General features: G+C 40.0%; 3 protein-coding genes across 3 annotated transcripts; all 3 read left to right on the top strand.

Annotated features, from left to right (window-relative positions):
• Nucleotides 1-1,664: 1,664 nt before the first annotated feature.
• LOC135463520 (uncharacterized) lies at nucleotides 1,665-7,073 on the top strand. Its single transcript, XM_064740779.1, has 6 exons — nucleotides 1,665-3,835; nucleotides 4,328-4,491; nucleotides 4,836-5,010; nucleotides 5,271-5,318; nucleotides 5,549-5,647; nucleotides 6,739-7,073. Exons 1-6 carry the CDS (start codon nucleotides 3,601-3,603, stop codon nucleotides 7,071-7,073), a joined length of 1,056 nt encoding a protein of 351 aa, XP_064596849.1. The 5' UTR covers nucleotides 1,665-3,600.
• On the top strand, nucleotides 7,016-9,985 carry LOC135463519 (uncharacterized). Its single transcript, XM_064740778.1, has 6 exons — nucleotides 7,016-7,134; nucleotides 7,443-7,906; nucleotides 8,318-8,848; nucleotides 9,121-9,333; nucleotides 9,657-9,731; nucleotides 9,912-9,985. The coding sequence occupies exons 3-6, from the start codon at nucleotides 8,830-8,832 to the stop codon at nucleotides 9,983-9,985; spliced, it is 381 nt and encodes a 126-aa protein (XP_064596848.1). The 5' UTR covers nucleotides 7,016-7,134; nucleotides 7,443-7,906; nucleotides 8,318-8,829.
• A 659-nt stretch (nucleotides 9,986-10,644) lies between these two features.
• On the top strand, nucleotides 10,645-11,853 carry LOC135463897 (uncharacterized). Its single transcript, XM_064741361.1, has 3 exons — nucleotides 10,645-10,866; nucleotides 11,016-11,270; nucleotides 11,457-11,853. The coding sequence occupies exons 1-3, from the start codon at nucleotides 10,763-10,765 to the stop codon at nucleotides 11,737-11,739; spliced, it is 642 nt and encodes a 213-aa protein (XP_064597431.1). The 5' UTR covers nucleotides 10,645-10,762; the 3' UTR covers nucleotides 11,740-11,853.
• Nucleotides 11,854-19,132: the final 7,279 nt, after the last annotated feature.

Here is a 19,132-nt window from a genome sequence, read left to right as displayed (position 1 = left end):
TGGGTTACTGTATGATCATAAATTTGAGTCTTCTCTCAGTTTTAAGTGCACTCGACACAGGCCGAAATATAGGCCTATCGTACTGATAATATTTTTATTTTAGAGGTTTTCTTTCCATCTTTACATACTGCTTATTTAACACTGCACACTGACATTTTTGTTCATGATTTGATCATATTAAATACAACTTATAGTCATATTCACTATATAAATCAGCTGGTAATCTGTAGGTTTTTAGCTGGTAATCTGTAGGTTTTTAGCTGGTAATCTTTAGGTTTCAGCTGGTAATCTGCAGATTTCAGCTGGAAATCGACGGAGTCCACGCTAAATATAAAGTGAGTTAACTTATACACTATATAAATCAGCTGATAATCTGCAAGTTTCAGCTGGAAATCTCCAGGTTTTAGCTGGTAATCCCCAGGTTTCAGCTGTAATGTCCAGGTTTCAGCTGGAAATCGACGGAGTCCACACTAAATACACTCTTTAAAAAGAGAAACGCAAAACCCAAATATCAATGTAAATTTGATGTGATTCAAGGACGTGTAGATCAGCGGAAAACAAAGATACACGAATGAAATTTTGTGGAGCATTGCTATGTTGTCCATATTTCATGAGAATAACAGTCATCACGGTCATTACTGCTGTCCACCAGGTGGTGTTGAAGTCAGTGACTCGTATGACCATCTCCAGCTGCTACCACTGCCCGATACCTCCTGGGTACAGATCGAATCAGTCGTTGGATGTTTTGTTGTGGAATCCTTCTCCATTCCTTCTAGAGAGGGTGAGGAGAGGGGTAGGGGAGGGTAAGAACTGACTTCACTTCAGTATAATATAGAAATTGAAATTTGCTTAGCATTGTTCAGGATAAAGGTAATGATGCACATGTACACTCTTCAAAAAAAGAAACGCAAAATGAAATTCAAAAATGATACAATTTTGCACACATGTTAACTCAAACAGTTTTGTAGGGTTGCACATTGTTACTGGAATGTTTCAGAAGATCATCCTTGACCAAACGCAACCAAAAATGATTTTGAACGGTTTTGTCAATTAGGATTGTTATGATGTGCGTTGATGTCGTGCAGCACGAAGTTCAGGCACAATGATTGTTTGTCACGTGCAAAACATGAGTACAGCATGTGACTATAAAAGGCCCAAACGAATCTCACAATTTTATCCAATATCTTTGCAAGTACTATACACGAAAATGGGACGTCTCAACGCTGCCGACCGAAATCAGGCAATTGGACGATTGCAAGCTGGCGAATCAAAGAGTGAGGTGGCAAGGATCTTCAACGTTCATCCCAGCACAATAACTCGGTTGTGGGATTGATTTCGTCAAACAAATTTGATAAATGACCGCCCAAGATCAGGAAGACCTAGAGTCACCACACCTGCCCAAGATCGGTACATCCGGGTAACACATCTACGTGACCGCCATCGTACCGCCCGGGACACAGCACAAGAACAGTTTGGAGCCCGAAGAGTGTCCGATCAGACAATCAGGAACTGTCTCCGAGAAGCAGGAATACGTGCCAAACGTCAAAAAGTTGCCCCCTCCTTGACACGACTACATCGACGTCGACGAGTGAGATGGTGTACCACGGTATTGCCATGGAACCTGGCTAGCTGAAGGCGCATATGGTTTAGCGATGAATCCCGATATCTCCTCAGGCGACGTGATGGTATTGACTGTGTCTACAGACGACGTCATGAACGTTTTGCTCCTCACTGCATCAGACAGGTGGAGAGATTCGGTGGAGGGAGTGTTATGGTGTGCGGAGCCATCTCATACACCCGGTTATCGGAGCTTGTGCTTGTCCAATCTAACGGGCAATCGATACATCGACAAGATTCTCCGCCCGCACGTCCTTCGTCTTGTTGACCTTCAACGGCAGCTCTTCCAACAGGACAACGCCAGGCCTCACACAGCACGTGCCACCGTGGACTACCTGGCCAATAACAACATCAAAACCCTTTCCTGGCCCTCCAAATCCCCGGATCTAAACCCAATCGATCACATTGACAACAAATCAAAAGCAGAGAACCAGAATTAAAGCACCAATCAAAGCTTCAGAACCACGATTTGCGATCCAATGAAAACCAGTAATCAGTAATTCAGATCACTGGGCTAGAGAAGTCGCATGGCGAAACCGAAGGTAAACGGTACATAAAGCGGAGATCCGATAAATTTTTGAGTCTTAGCTTACAACGACAGGTGCAGTCTGTGAGTATGCAAGCATTCAGACGCTTAATGCATGATCGGTGTGCTCCCATAACCTTGGGATGTCACTTTTATTGACTTTAGGCCTGACATCATTTTATCATATCTGGTATGTAAAGCACAGCACGCCGTTGTTGTTGTTATTGTCCTTTAGACCCTCGGTGATGCACAGCATCGGGTGGGTGAGTGAGTGAGTGATTGGGGTTTAACACCGTAGCCGTATTTGGGGGAGGTATATATTGTGTAAAGCAAATATCCACTTCACTTTTATGGGGAAACGCCATTACAAATTAATCACCCCCTCCACTTCACGGATGTCACCCGCTCGAACGGCCAGCCAGTTTATGATGGGGTGAGATGGAAGAAATTCTAGCGGCATTTGATCACTTGGATGTGATTGCATTGATTAGTGTTAAAGCGGTCTATAAGTTGATTTATTTCTCTGAGATTAAATAGTTAAAAACTCGGGAAATATTTCCGTCGGCTAACTTGTAAAGAAATACAAGATGAACATCTGAACCCATGTTAATGTTGACTCCAGCCAGTAATCTCCTGATAGGTAATTACAGGAGCCTGCTTCCAAGCTCAGCAGCCTATCCTCATTATCAGAGTGTGTTTTTCAAACAGTTTTTACAGTTTAAAGTGCAGCCTAGTGCAAGTTCTATGGATTATCAGGTTGTTCAAATGGAAAGCACAATTCATTTTATTAAACTAATTTGTTAAATTAGCTTCTTGTCATATAATGTTTGACAAGTTAATTGCACATGGGCTGACTTTCTGTCCTGGCGATACCTTGAGATTTTACCATGCATACTACATGTATTTCTCAAGCTAATTTTGAGTGAATCCCTCAGGTTGAGATTGTCTGGACAGTGTAACAGGTTGGTCTGTGTTTCCCATGAGAAGATGCTGCTTCTACTGACCACTCTAAACCTTTATGGCTTTTTAATGGCCCGGACATCTGGTAAGATGGTAGCCCCAGTGTTCATCTTGCCAGCAGCCTATCAGGAATGTCCTCTTAGTTGATGTGATATTCAGCAGCCATGGTCCATGTAAACTCTGTATAAGTGTCCCTTGGGAAAGTTATAGGCAACATATCTGTGCTGCAGTATTTCACTTGCTGGCTCAGACAAAAAACAAGGGTATGTATGTGGCCCCTATATATGGATAGTTATAAGATACTGATACTCTTAAATTAATTTCCACATGTAATAACCTGTGCAACTATGTAATTCTGTGTTATCCTGGTTTGTTAGTTTTGTTTATGGCAGCAGCAATTTAATGTCCGTCCTAATCCAGGATGGGGGAAATATCATGTTTTTGAGATTTTTATGCGATATATGTTACAACCAAATAAATATACTTAAGGTGAGATAATGCTATCATCATTTGTTCTTTTTCAGTTTACAATCATGTCTAGTGTCTTATATCCTAAATTTCGAAAGAGTGAAACAGGCGAACTTCTCCTCAGTGATTCTGTGGAAGGGAGGCTTGCAGCTGCGAATCGCCCAAAGTTGTCACCAGTGCTTACCACTGCAGTTGTACACAAAGAGGCCAGGGAAAGAGTCACTGCCAGGCAAGGCGATTTAACTGTTGAAAAAGATGTACTTGGTAGGTCCCTGATTAGGTCAATAGTATTCACCAGTAGGGCTATTTTTCAAGAACATGCATAAAGTTAATATTTTGCTTGATGGATAAGAAACTGGTAAAATTATAAAACAAGTACACTCCCTTGTTAAATTTTAGATACATGTATTCAGTGTCTGTGGAGTACTTAATTTGGTTATTGTTATTTATTTCTGTATTCCTGACCAAAACATCCTTCAAGATCTGCCAACCTTGTTCAGCATCAGCTGAATTTGTTCTTTAGCTTAAGTGTGATGGTTCATCAGCAGCCAGGTGATGGTCATGATTAGTTGTTTTTCTTGCGATAATACCACCGATTATTCTAATGTACATGTAAGTGGAAGTTCTGCAATGCATGTAGGACTCCAATCAATCTAATCAAATTTATAATTTGAAAATAACAGCCATGTTGTACATTAAAAGTGAACATGTTAATGTATGTTAATTCAACCTATTGTGTTTATTATGAACTGCTAGGTGAGTACATCCTCCAGTGTGGGAAGTATAGGGGAAAGTGTTTCCGGTGGCTTTTGGAGAATGGCCCTGGATATTGTGGATGGGTTGTTGGACAGATCATTAAGGATGAAGGGAAACAAGACCTGTCTAGTGTTCAGCAAAGACACAACAAGGCTGCATTTAAGGTGACACCCTGTACATTTTATGGTTTACTGACACTGTTAAGTAGGATGTTAAGGCTCAATCAATCAGTCAGTCAATCAATCAATCAAACCCACTAAAATGTATACAGGATCTGCAATGGATGCTAGCTGACTTGCACAAGACTGGTAGTGAACCATAGATTGGATGATCCCTACACCTATTAAATAACTATTACAGTGAAATTCTCGAAATCAGACATGCCAACACAAGCAGACAGTGTACAGACAAATTTAATTGAACTCTATTGTAATTGTACAAATCTTTCTGAACTTGAACCTGTTTCAGTGACATTTAGTGACAATCAGATGAAAATTGTATTTTATAGCGCTACATGCAAATGTTTGAGGAGGGGCGCGCCATTATTCAAATGAAAAGCGAAGAAAAATGCAAGTCAAGCACCTCTCAGTTGAAGGCCCTTGTCACAACAGAGCGACAGCTATCAACTGGGGCCCTTGTGCAGAAGGCCAAGACACTTTTTGCCCCACCTAAGGTGAAACCAAGTGAGTACTGCTGATAAATCAGTGCAAATCAGTTAATATTGTTTATCGAAATATAACAAAGATGATAACTGAAAATTATAACTGGATTAATACCACACAGTGATGAGAAGATTTAGGATCAGGGGAGATAACTCACAATTATAATAAGGTATCCCATTGACATAATTATAGTTTCTTGTGAAAATAAGATGTGTGAAATATTAATTTTTGTTGTATTTAGTTTTTTATCAATTCAGTTAACATGTGATCTTTGTTCACAGACATTCCATCGTATCAGTCACCTCTGATTGCTCAAGAAATCAAACTGGGTAAGTATTTATGTACATGCACTCACATGCACATTACCTGGCTTGTATGTGGACTAGAGATAATAATATCTGTGGATGTGATATAAATTCCACTCATGTATTTGGATGTTAAAATACACATCTTTGTGGTAACGAATGAAAGCAGTCAAGTGAACGTGACATATAGTACAGGATTGTACATCTGGTGCAGATGAACGGTTCCGTGATATGTTTGCTTCTTTTTTGCACAGGTACTTCAGCACAGGAAGATCGAGATCTGGTCTCGGTTCTTGAACATATTGAATCGACTGAAATGTCGGACGCCACTGAAGTATCTTCAGAAGTTCCAGGTAATTTTTGTGTAAAATATTCAGTTTGTATAGGACGAATATTTTTACATTTTAAATTCTCCAGAAATCATTTTTATAGGAACAAGATATTTTATGAATTTGATGTACACTTAAATGCAGTAAATAGAATATCCTAAATATCACCTTAACTTTAGAAGTCAGTACAGCTGCCCCAAATTATACATTGGGTGACTGATATATGTATTTGTGTTTTTAGTATTGTGTCTAATAAATGCAAAATGATTTCTTAAAATGCCATCAAACTTCTAAAATCTGACAAAAAGAGGCAAATTTTTCTTCCCCAGATTTTAGGTGAGTTAGTGTACTTCTTCAAAATTTGTATTTTGGTAGATGTTTAATGTTTACATGGAATTGTTTTATGATATTAGTAGGCTGACTTGAGGTAAGTACTGATATTTTATCTTAGCTTGAGGCTCCACATGTCCACCTTTTGCTTTTTACCTGTGGGACTTCTCTTCATTTATTTTGTCTCTCACTAAAGCGTCTTGTCTGCTCTCCATCCATTTCAGTTAAGTATGATGTTAAACCCCAAGCACTCACTCACTCCATCCATTTCCTTATAGCTTTATGTTCATTTATTCTAATGAAACTTAAATGGCGATGCACAATATGTATGTGAACAGCATGTCTTGTGGTTTTGGTAGAACTTAGCATATCATAGTGCTTAAGAATGGAGCAATGCATTGTGCGTATATGGTATTAAGGGACTGTCGGTATATATACATGTAGATGGGTGTGTGGTAACCTGTGGTTTATAAAATATTTTAAGAAAACCAATTGAACTAAATTTTCTTATAAATTTAGTATAATTTTTTGACTTCCTTTTAGTTTGATAATTAATTTTAGAAGCCTGTAAACCAAGGATGTATTTCCTTGCCTAAATTGTATAATTCTCTTCAGCTGTACATTATACTTCATAAGCTTTAACGTCTGTTATTTCTGTCAAAATAGTGATCTGTTGAGTGATTTAAGGATTGAAAAATACCATTTGATTTTTGCCATAAATGTGAAGTTCTCGAGAATTTATCTTAATTCCTACTTCTCAATTTCTGACTTATTGTTTAAATCAGATGAACTCCTCTTGTATCAAGGCTGGAAATCTACGCTGCCAAAAGAGGACCAGCAGTGGATATCCAAAACATTTTTCAGGAGGAACCCCCGGACCAACAAAATTGAGTTCCGCTCTGATATCTTGATCAAACTGTGGCATACACCACCCCCTCCAAGTATGGCATCTTCAGCCCGAAACAAAGTTGACAGATACTTCAGTCATCAATTGTTTTTGTGGATAGCAGTTAATTTTTGGGGAGTAAAGCTTCTTTGTCCACATGGCAGTGAGTTGGGGAAAATGTGGTGGAGTGCTGACCAGGGCAGGGTTCCACCAGAAAACAAGGATGGTGCTTGATGTTGACAGCTTTTACATCATTGCTGCAGAGTATCTACAATGCTCATCCTGTGGTGCTAAGGTAAACTATGTTTTATATTGTGAGTTCAACTGTATGTTAAACAAGAGGAGAAACAGTTTCATACCCAGTTTTGTGAGTCTAAACTCAAGCATAGGAGGTAGAGCACACTCCTCAGTCCAACATTGTGAACACAAGAAGTTGATGAATGGCTTGGATTAATTTAATTGTTCTCAGTCTGCTTGCTGTACACAACAATAAGGCTCAGTGAAACTCTCAGCAAAGTGGCTGTGAGTTCCATTCCATGTGTTTTTACTATGATTTTTCCTCTTGCTGGAAGTCAAAACTCAAGAGGAAATTTTTCTTTCTAGGTTATCTCTTGGGCACATAACATCATCAATCAGCTTGGTATTGACCATCAAATACGTTTTCCATGCATCCTGACTGCCAAGTTTGCCTGTGATCGTAAGGTGGTAGAGCTACTGTGGCATCGAGGCCTGGGTAACAGCAGTAGTTTGTTGCGTAGGCAGTTAGAGGAGGAGCATGGAGATCGCTATCTCAAGGCGGTCCATCATTATCTGACTGAGTGTCGACGATTCCAGAGAGCAAATCTGCCATGTGGGCCACAAACGTTGGCAACGAGCATGGGCAAGTCATCATGACAGTTCTCACTACAGGGGAAGGACAGGGTTTGAGGGATATGATTGATTGTGTGTCATTGATTGCTATCGTCGTGCCAATGTTGACCCTCCTGGACTTCAAATGTAGACAGAGGCTGTTGTGGCGGCTCTGCTATTGCCAAGTACTTTGATGACTGGCCATTCCTGCAAGTTGGGTAAAGTCTTGTTTGCTTTATGTCAGAGAGTTCTAGTAGTGTGTACAATAACTTTAAGGGTTTCAGCTCATGCTGACTTCCTCTCCAGCCCTATGTGAGATGTGGATGGTTGTGGGTTTCCCCCAGACTCTGCATGGGTCCCTCTCACAATAATGCTGGCCGCCATCGTATAAGTGAAATATTCTCGAGTACTTTAAATAAGTCAAATAAATTTAATGGTTTTATTGGACTGGACTGCCTGGGAAGAACACTGTATGGCTGATTTCCATCCTGGGTGTATGGGAATATATCAGACTGATAAAAATACATATATTTCAAATGTAAACCTTGTCAACCACTTGTTTTTCTTTAATATTGAATGGCATTTATCTGTAATAGGGAACCTTAATTTTTTTCCTGTTCTGTTTACAGACTGGATATTTGGCATTTCATGCGACGCTTATCTTCAGGGTGTACAACTGATGCTCATCCCCTGTATGGGGTTTTTATGGGGCGTCTAAGTCATTGCATCTTTCGCTGGGAGGAGGAAGATATCTGCCTACTGAAAAACGCAAAGCGTTTGGAAATGATCAAACGTCATATTCCAAATCCCAGCGATTCTGATGTAATGCAGGCGCTCCAGAGGGAAGAGCTAGCTCTCCACTGCAGGAGAAGGACTCGTCGCGCCGATGAGGCTGAACGTCTTATTTTGAAACTGATCAGTTCCATGGATGGTGACAAGGGCCTGGATATTCTTGGTGTGCCCCTCATCAGCACTGAGAAAATGAGACATTTGGCAACAGCAGAGTTGACATGTTGGTTGTATCCAGGACCCTGAAGCTATCCAGTTGTACACCTGCACGGGTACATTGGTTAAGGGAGGTGTAACACTCCCAACTTTCAGATGCTCCAGAGGATCGAGTCTGGAGAGTTTCCATTTACATATGGCTAGATTTATCCCCGGTATGTAAAGTTACAGTATTCATACGGGTAGTTTGTTATTATTTTCTCTCTGGCATTTCTTCAGGATACAGCACTGTAGTCAGTAGATGTGTTTTGAGTTTCTTAAGCATGTCATAAAACACCAACCACTGAACATCTTAAACTAGCGGTATCTGTGAGTCTGGTAACTTTACCTTCCTTATATCAGTTTCGGCTGTTACTGTCAGTGATATGTTCATCACCGAATCAGCCCAAGATAAATTTTAACAGTTTTATAACACTTTGTTTTTCAGGTACTGTTGCCAATGATGTAAACTTTCAGGTTTACCTCCTTGATGGTGTGTACAGGTGGAATGAGGACAGAAGACGGGATGCCTTAACCAGTAAAGGAGGAGCTGATCCCATCTCCTATGATGGTCCACTGCAGCAAGCAGTCAACAAGCTGTCGTCAGAGGTGCCGGGGAAAACATTTTGTCCAAATTTTGTGCCACCAAAAAAGTATACGGGTAAGAAAGGCATAATTTTAATTTCTTAATATATTGTTTTTGCGTATTCTTGAGATATGCAAATGATCAGATTATACAGATCACTTTAGGTTAAAGTCTGATTTAAAAGAAAATACACAATTATTATCGTGAAATAACTTTTTGGGAACAGAGCTGTAAATCAAAAACGTTTGTATCCTTTTGTGTAATACGTAGCTTTAAGGATTAGCAAATGATACGTCTCTGGACTTTTGTTCCCGCTTTTTTTAAACTCTCATTACAGAATTGTGTTACAGTAACTTTTGTCTTTTTGAGTATTTTTGTATTTTGCTTATTCCCTATAGCTCAGCCATCCGGTATGCCTCCTGTGACCTCTGCTTCTGAGCGCACCATTGACACAACGGCTGTTTTAAGTACAGGTGAGTAAGTTGTGATTAGTTAACACAAATGCCATGTAAAGATTCAGCTCTTCCCCACAAAGATATATAGTGCTGCAAGAAACTTCTTAAGTTTGCTGGAATAAAAGAACTTTATAAATAATATCCAGTGGTAGTGTTTAGATTTTTCTCAAATTAATGATTTTCCTATTTATTTTTCAGGTGTTGAACAGCTTCAAGAGTCAGGAAAGGAGATGACCTTATCATGTGAGCCCACAGTTGATGATGTCAGATAATCATCTCTCATCTTATCATGTGAGTCCACAGGTGATGATGTCAGATAATCATCTCTCATCTTATCATGTGAGTCCACAGGTGATGATGTCAGATAATCATCTCTCATCTTATCATGTGAGCCCACAGGTGATGTCAGATAATCATCTCTCATCTTATCATGTGAGCCCACAGGTGATGTCAGATAATCATCTCTCATCTTATCATGTGAGCCCACAGGTGATGTCAGATAATCATCTCTCATCTTATCATGTGAGCCCACAGGTGATGATGTCAGATAATCATCTCTCATCTTATCATGTGAGCCCACAGGTGATGATGTCAGATAATCATCTCTCATCTTATCATGTGAGCCCACAGGTGATGATGTCAGATAATCATCTCTCATCTCAGCACTTAACACAAGTCTCCATCAGATTACTTACTGACAAAAATTAGTTCCACACCATCATTCCATTCATATCACTTAAAAAAGTGAGACAGTCTCAAAGTGCCAAATTCTGAGATAGTTCTACACATTTCACAGATTCTACACTGTGGAATCACTGGCCATACATGTACATATTAAATGTAGTTCAGTCCTAAGGAGGTAATTTGCAAGCAGCAGCATAAAAATGTTTATATATCTTCTATTTTGTCTGTTTCAAATTTCAGAGCGACCTTGGCCCTGACAATGTCCCAGGCTATATTGCTGTATTAAAACTGGCAAGCTTCCTGGCTAGCTTGAAAGAACAGCTTACTCCATTAACATCGGAGGAGGCAGACAGTCTCATTAAGTTATGGAATGGCTAAAGTTTCCCCTGAGGGTATCTCCTTCACCAGGGCCTGGTCACTTCAAAAGTCCCAAGAAACAAGTAGCTTTGGGAGTTACAAGCATCCAAAGGTAATAGTACAGTTTTCTACATACACCTCCACCTGAAATGACTTACAGTTTGATTTATACTTATGATATGATTTATGACTGTACATTTTTATGTACATTGGAGTAAAATCTTTGATAAAAGTTACATTTATATCCTTTTATATGCACAGAGCTATTCTTGGACCCAACCCCACTCGGGCTAACTGGCCTGATTGCAATCGGTATGTGGAGGCCACCATTGAGAAATTGGTTGCTGCATACCCGAGCGATAGGCGGTCTAAGAAAACCAAAACTTCCACCACTCGCTGGAATCTCATGAAGAATGCCTACTCCTGTATCCAGGGCCTAATTATGTCCAACCGCAGGGTGATGACTGAGACAGATATACAGCTCTCAAGTGTTAATATTAAGACAATACAACAGTGGTAAGTGAAATTTGACTTTTCCTGTTTCTATATTTAAGATGAACTGCTTGCAGAATCTGCTGTTTGTGCTGAATTTTTACAGCTGGTGAATGGTGCCATTTTTTTGCATTTGTGAAATACACAACAGTGCATCCGTAACAGAGATGTTCTTCAAAGTCAATCTATTTCTGTTGTCTTTTCCCCCAGGTACAACAAAAAAGGAAAGGAGAAAGACCTACAAGTTGTTCTCCAAGGCATAGATCTGCCTCAGCCCTCCATATCCTGGACTGGCGCTCCACAGCCGAAAGATAAGCCAGCCACTTTCAGTGTGGGACAAGGTGAATCATTTTCATTCCCAGACCCTCAAGATACAGCAGGCATGGCAAAACTGAAGCGCCCAAGGTTACAACAGGCTACAACGTCTTCACCTACATTTTCGCCCTGTCGTGCCAGCCACAGCCCACCCCGTGAAACAACCACTTCCACATGAAACTGCTGCGTCCTCCATTGGAGTGTGGCCAAGTATTTCACCTGTGCCCATATTACCCTCTGTTGTATTCCAAAATATCAAGTCAACACCAGGTCAGGCTGTGCCCCCGTTGTCTCAAGGTATGCCTGAGAAACAAAAGAAGGGGCGCCCAAAAGAAAGAACATGTAAAAAAACAACGTTGGTGCGATGCTCTCAGTGTGGAGAGGAGAGAGTCCCCCCACTACATCAGCAGTACATGGGCTACAGATACTGTGCAAAGACTCGAGCAGTACCATTTGAAGAATGGAGAAGAAACCTTCAATCCCAAGGTGTCGCAAGGAAGAGGACTATTTAAGCAGTATGCACAGAGAAAAGGAATCGGTGAAAAGAAGTAAAAATATATATCTATAAAGAATTTTTAATTCTGCCTACTGTGTCATAGTCTAGAGAGATGTTGACATCTTGATGAAGTTTTTGATTACAAATCAGAATACCTGACAATGCAGAATAAAACTTGTTCAGAAAGCGTCAGTGGATAAGTTGATAAACCTGTAACATTGAGTGACATCGCTTCTATGGAACAGTAGAAGGTTCCAAGCCCTTGTAAAAAGCGGAGGAGAAATTTTGTGCAGTCTCAAAATAACACTAAGTGTGCATGACACAACTGTGATTGCCGCAACTTCTATAGATTTATTTTCACTTGAGAATGAGGCTTTCAAGAAATATGAAATAAGTTTGTGTTTGGGGTTTAATATGATGCTCCATAGCATTTCAGGAATCCATAGTGTTTCATGAAAATGGAAAATGAGAATTGGTAAAAACATGGTATTAACAATGAGATCAGAAGTTCATCCATTACTACTTGATTCAGCAGTTTGGGGATGGCTGTGGGGTCTTTGTGGGATTTGTGGGTCTACATATATGGGGGGGAAAAGGGTTCTTAGAAGGGCATGAATCATTAATGATGAAAATGTAGTTCTGCTTAGTGTCTGTATTTAGAGAAACAGTACATTTGTTAAGTTTGTTGGTGTGCTGACTACGGCGATTGTGTTATTCATACCAGAACAAGCTGATGTTCAAGGTTGTGAGTTCATTTCCATTTATCAATGTTCTTGGACTAATGATTAAGCGAAAAGTCTGCAATTATATCTAGGACCAGCCACCCTGACTGTTATGTTGTGCAAAAGCATACACTATCAATTCAGTAAAAGTGAAAATACGGCTTTCAAATTCATTGAAGTTTGTAAGAGGATCTTAAAACTAGACTGATTCTATAAAATTTAAATTTTGAGGAAGGCCTAGTGTTAGCAGCTTCACATATGAAATCCTGGAAATATTATACAAGTGGATATTTATATAAACAAAACCAAAGTATTACTATTAGTATATTACTAATGCAATAAACATAAGTATGTTTTGATCAAAGTTATCTCCGCTTTCGTTTTGAAAGTAGGTCACCAGCGTGACTTAATTTTTTCTGTTTTTCTTGGATTTTCTGGTTTGCGCGGTGGAGACTTACGTGCGCCAGTCTGGAGTGTAACGGGAGCAGATTTCCAGAGCTTATACTAGCAGTAGCTAGCGAGAATTTCCTTTTAGCTCGGTTGAGCGCTGGACTTCGGCAGCAGAGACCCGAGTTCGAATCCTTGTGTGACCCAGATAGTGATATCCCTCTACCATTACACTGGTGTAGTGACCTTAAAGGCCCCGAGAAGCGTGGAGCTCTGGGCCTGTGCCTTGGGAAATAATACATTAACTTGTCAGCCCACAATGTTAACATTTCAGTGGGATACACTTTCATTGTTTTCTTCCTGTTAGTCGCCATGAAGGTCAGGCCATCTTCTTTGCCAAGAATGTAGTGTTTTAATGCTTTCCAGACAAGTTCTGGAAGGAAAACATAAACCACAGCCATCCCACAGGTTGCTGCAAGACCATCCCTAGCACTAAGTAAACAGATGATATAACATTAGAGAAGCTGTTATACATGGTACACTACTATAAATGTGGGTGAGTCAGTAGTCATATTTTACTAGAATACATCATATAATCAACCGTATTAACATATAACTCTTAATGTACAGAGAATAATATTTGAATATTATTTGTAACAAAATATATAACCCCAAGCACACATCCACATATACCAACATATATATCCCCAAGAAATGATCTACACCTACCAACATATCCCACCCCAAGTACGCCTTGATAAATACCAACATATATTACCCTAAGCACACATCCATGCATACCAACATAAATATCCCCAAGAAATGATCTACACCTACCAACATATCCCACCCCAAGCACACCTCGATAAATACCAACATATATTAACCTAAGCACACATCCATACATACCAACATATATAACCCCAAGAAATGATCTACACCTACCAACATATATTACCCCAAGCACACCTTGATAAATACCAACATATATTACCCTAAGCACACATCCATACATACCAACATATACAACCCCAAGAAATGATCTAGACCTACCAACATATCCCACCCCAAGCACACCTCGATAAATACCAACATATATTACCCTAAGCACACATCCATACATACCAACATATACAACCCCAACAAATGATCTACACCTACCAACATATCCCACCCCAAGCACACCTTGATAAATACCAACATATATTACCCTAAGCACACATCCATACATACCAACATATATAACCCCAAGAAATGATCTACACCTACCAACATATCCCACCCCAAGCACACCTCGATAAATACCAACATATATTACCCTAAGCACACATCCACACATACCAACATATATATCCCCAAGAAATGATCTACACCTACCAACATATATTACCCCAAGCACACCTTGATAAATACCAACATATATTACCCTAAGCACACATCCATACATACCAACATATACAACCCCAAGAAATGATCTACACCTACCAACATATCCCACCCCAAGCACACCTCGATAAATACCAACATATATTAACCTAAGCACACATCCATACATACCAACATATATAACCCCAAGAAATGATCTACACCTACCAACATATCCCACCCCAAGCACACCTTGATAAATACCAACATATATTACCCTAAGCACACATCCATACATACCAACATATATATCCCCAAGAAATGATCTACACCTACCAACATATCCCACCCCAAGCACACATCCATACATACCAACATATATATCCCCAAGAAATGATCTACACCTACCAACATATCCCACCCCAAGCACACCTTGATAAATACCAACATATATTACCCTAAGCACACATCCATACATACCAACATATATAACCCCAAGAAATGATCTACACCTACCAACATATCCCACCCCAAGCACACCTCGATAAATACCAACATATATTACCCTAAGCACACATCCATACATACCAACATATATATCCCCAAGAAATGATCTACACCTACCAACATATATTACCCCAAGCACACCTTGATAAGTACCAACATATATTACCCTAAGCACACATCCATACATACCAACATATACAACCCCAAGAAATGATCTACACCTACCAACATATCCCACCCCAAGCACACCTCGATAAATACCAACATATATTACCCTAAGCACACATCCATACATACCAACATATACAACCCCAAGAAATGATCTACACCTACCAACATATCCCACCCCAAGCACACCTTGATAAATACCAACATATATTACCCTAAGCACACATCCATACATACCAACATATACAACCCCAAGAAATGATCTACACCTACCAACATATCCCACCCCAAGCACACCTTGATAAATACCAACATATATTACCCTAAGCACACATCCATACATACCAACATATATAACCCCAAGAAATGATCTACACCTACCAACATATATTACCCCAAGCACACCTTGATAAATACCAACATATATTAACCTAAGCACACATCCATACATACCAACATATATAACCCCAAGAAATGATCTACACCTACCAACATATATTACCCCAAGCACACCTTGATAAATATCAACATATATTACCCTAAGCACACATCCATACATACCAACATATACAACCCCAAGAAATGATCTACACCTACCAACATATCCCACCCCAAGCACACCTCGATAAATACCAACATATATTACCCTAAGCACACATCCATACATACCAACATATACAACCCCAACAAATGATCTACACCTACCAACATATCCCACCCCAAGCACACCTTGATAAATACCAACATATATTACCCTAAGCACACATCCATACATACCAACATATATAACCCCAAGAAATGATCTACACCTACCAACACATCCCACCCCAAGCACACCTTGATAAATACCAACATATATTACCCTAAGCACACATCCATACATACCAACATATACAACCCCAAGAAATGATATACACCTACCAACATATCCCACCCCAAGCACACCTTGATAAATACCAACATATATTACCCTAGGCACACATCCATACATACCAACATATATATCCCCAAGAAATGATCTACACCTACCAACATATCCCACCCCAAGCACACCTCGATAAATACCAACATATATTACCCTAGGCACACATCCATACATACCAACATATACAACCCCAAGAAATGATCTACACCTACCAACATATATTACCCCAAGCACACCTCGATAAATACCAACATATATTACCCTAAGCACACATCCATACATACCATCATATATAACCCCAAGCACACATCCACACATACTAACATATATTTCCCCAAGCATACATCCATACATACCAACATATGTAACCCCAAGCACACATACAAACCTATATCACCCCAAGTACACATCTACACATGCCAACATATATAACCCCAAGCACACATCCTCACATATCAACATATAACCCCAAGCACACATCCTCGCATATCAACATATAACCCCAAGCAAACATCCATACATACCAACCTATATTACCCCAAGCACACACCCATACATACCAACATATATAACCCCAAGCATACATCCACACATACCAACATATATAACCCCAAGCACACATCCATACATACTAACATATATAACCCCAAGCATACATCCATACATACCAACATATGTAACCCCAAGCACACATACAAACATATATAACCCCAAGTACACATCTACACATGCCAACATATATGACCCCAGGCACACATCCTCACATATCAACATATAACCCCAAGCAAACATCCATACATACCAAAATATATAATCCCAGGCATACATACCAACATATATATTCCTAAACACACATTAACATATACCAACATATATAACCCCAAGCATACATCCGTGCATACCAACATATATAACCCCAAGCATACATCCGTGCATACCAACATATATAACACCAAGGATACATTAACATATACAAACATATGTAACCCCAAGCACACATCCACACATACCAACATATGTAACCCCAAGCACACAACCACACATACCAACAGATATAACCCTAAGCACACATCCACACATACCAACATATATAACCCCGAGCACACATCCACACATACCAACATATACAACCCCAAGCACACATCCACTCATACCAACATATATAACCCCAAGCACACATCCACACATACCAACATATATAACCCCAAGCATACATCCGTGCATACCAACATATACAACCCGAAGGATACATCCACACATACCAACATATATAACCCCAAGCACACATCCACACATACCAACATATATAACCCCAAGCACACATCCACACATACCAACATATATAACCCCAAGCATACATCCGTGCATACCAACAGATATAACACCAAGGATACATCCACATATACAAACATATTTATCGCAAAACACACATTCATACATACCAACATATATAACCCCATGTACACATCCACACATACCAAGATATATAACCCCAAGCACACATGTACACATGCCAACATATATAATCCGAAGCATACATCCATGCATACCAACATATGTAACCCTAAGCACACCTTCACACATACCAACATATGTAACCCCAAGCACATATCTACACCTACCAACATATGTAACCCCAAGCACACATCCATACATACCAACATATATAACCCCAAGCACACATCTACACATACCCACATGTATAACCCCAAACACATATCCATATATACCAACATATGTAACCCGAAGGATACATCCACACATACCAACATATATAACCCCAAGCATACATCCGTGCATACCAACATATACAACCCGAAGGATACATCCACACATACCAACATATATAACCCCAAACACACATGTACACATACCAACATATATAACCCGAAGGATACATCCACACATACCAATATATATAACCCCAAGGATACATACGTGCATACCAACAGATATAACCCCAAACACACATGTACACATACCAACATATATAACCCGAAGGATACATCCACACATACCAACATATATAACCCCAAACACACATCCACACATACCAACATATATAACCTCAAGCACACAGCCACACATACCAACATATATAACCCCAAGCATACATCCATACATTCCAACACATATAACATCAAGGAAACATCCACATATACAAACATATGTATCGCCAAAGACATATCCATACATACCAACATAAACTACCAGGTAAAAGAAAGGTTTCACCCACTTCTTGAGCCCATAAAACAAAAACAAAGTCAGTTATAAGAATTAAGAAGATTGGTTTATAAACAGGAATCATTGTGAAATATTCTCTCAAAAAGGCTTTAAATTATTGGCATTCAATTGGCCACAAAACACAATGAAAGAGACAAGGGGTCAGAAGAAAAAATTACACAAATGTAAAGTTAACTGGCAAGTGCATGTAAAGTCACAGTATCCACAGAAATGAAGGACTACAGTCATCAGCAGCGAGTGTGGCCACCCTGGGCATCAATGCAAGCAAGCAAGCACACGCCTCCGCATTGACGTCGTCAGTCGCCGGATGACGTCAGCAAGGATAACGTTCCATAGGTTTAACAGAGCTTGCTCAAGTTCCTGTTGGTTAGTTGGAGGAGGCACCAGCTGTCTCAAACGGCGGTCAAGGTGATCCCAGAGATGCTCAATAGGGTTCATGTCTGGTGAGTTGGCTGGCCAGGGCAACACGATGACGTTTGCGGTCTTGAGGTAGTCTGTAAAAATGCGGGCAGTGTTGCAAGATCGATCGTTTTGGCTGTCATTGGAGGAAAGGAACGACGACAGGTCTCAGTACCTCATCAACGTATCGCTGGCCAGTCAGATTACCTCGCACAATAACCAGCTGCGCCTTCATTTGGTCACAAATCCCTCCCCAAACCATGACGCCTCCGCCTCCAAACGGATAAACCTCTCTTACGCAGTTTGGCGCGAGACGCTCGCCTCTTCGTCGGAAAACTCGAACTCTGCCATCGTTCCT

Source organism: Liolophura sinensis, chromosome 3, assembly GCF_032854445.1.
Source record: "Liolophura sinensis isolate JHLJ2023 chromosome 3, CUHK_Ljap_v2, whole genome shotgun sequence".
NCBI classification, from domain to species: domain Eukaryota; kingdom Metazoa; phylum Mollusca; class Polyplacophora; order Chitonida; family Chitonidae; genus Liolophura; species Liolophura sinensis.
Note: the sequence above shows the minus strand (reverse complement) of the source record. Positions and strands in the feature narration are given on the sequence as shown.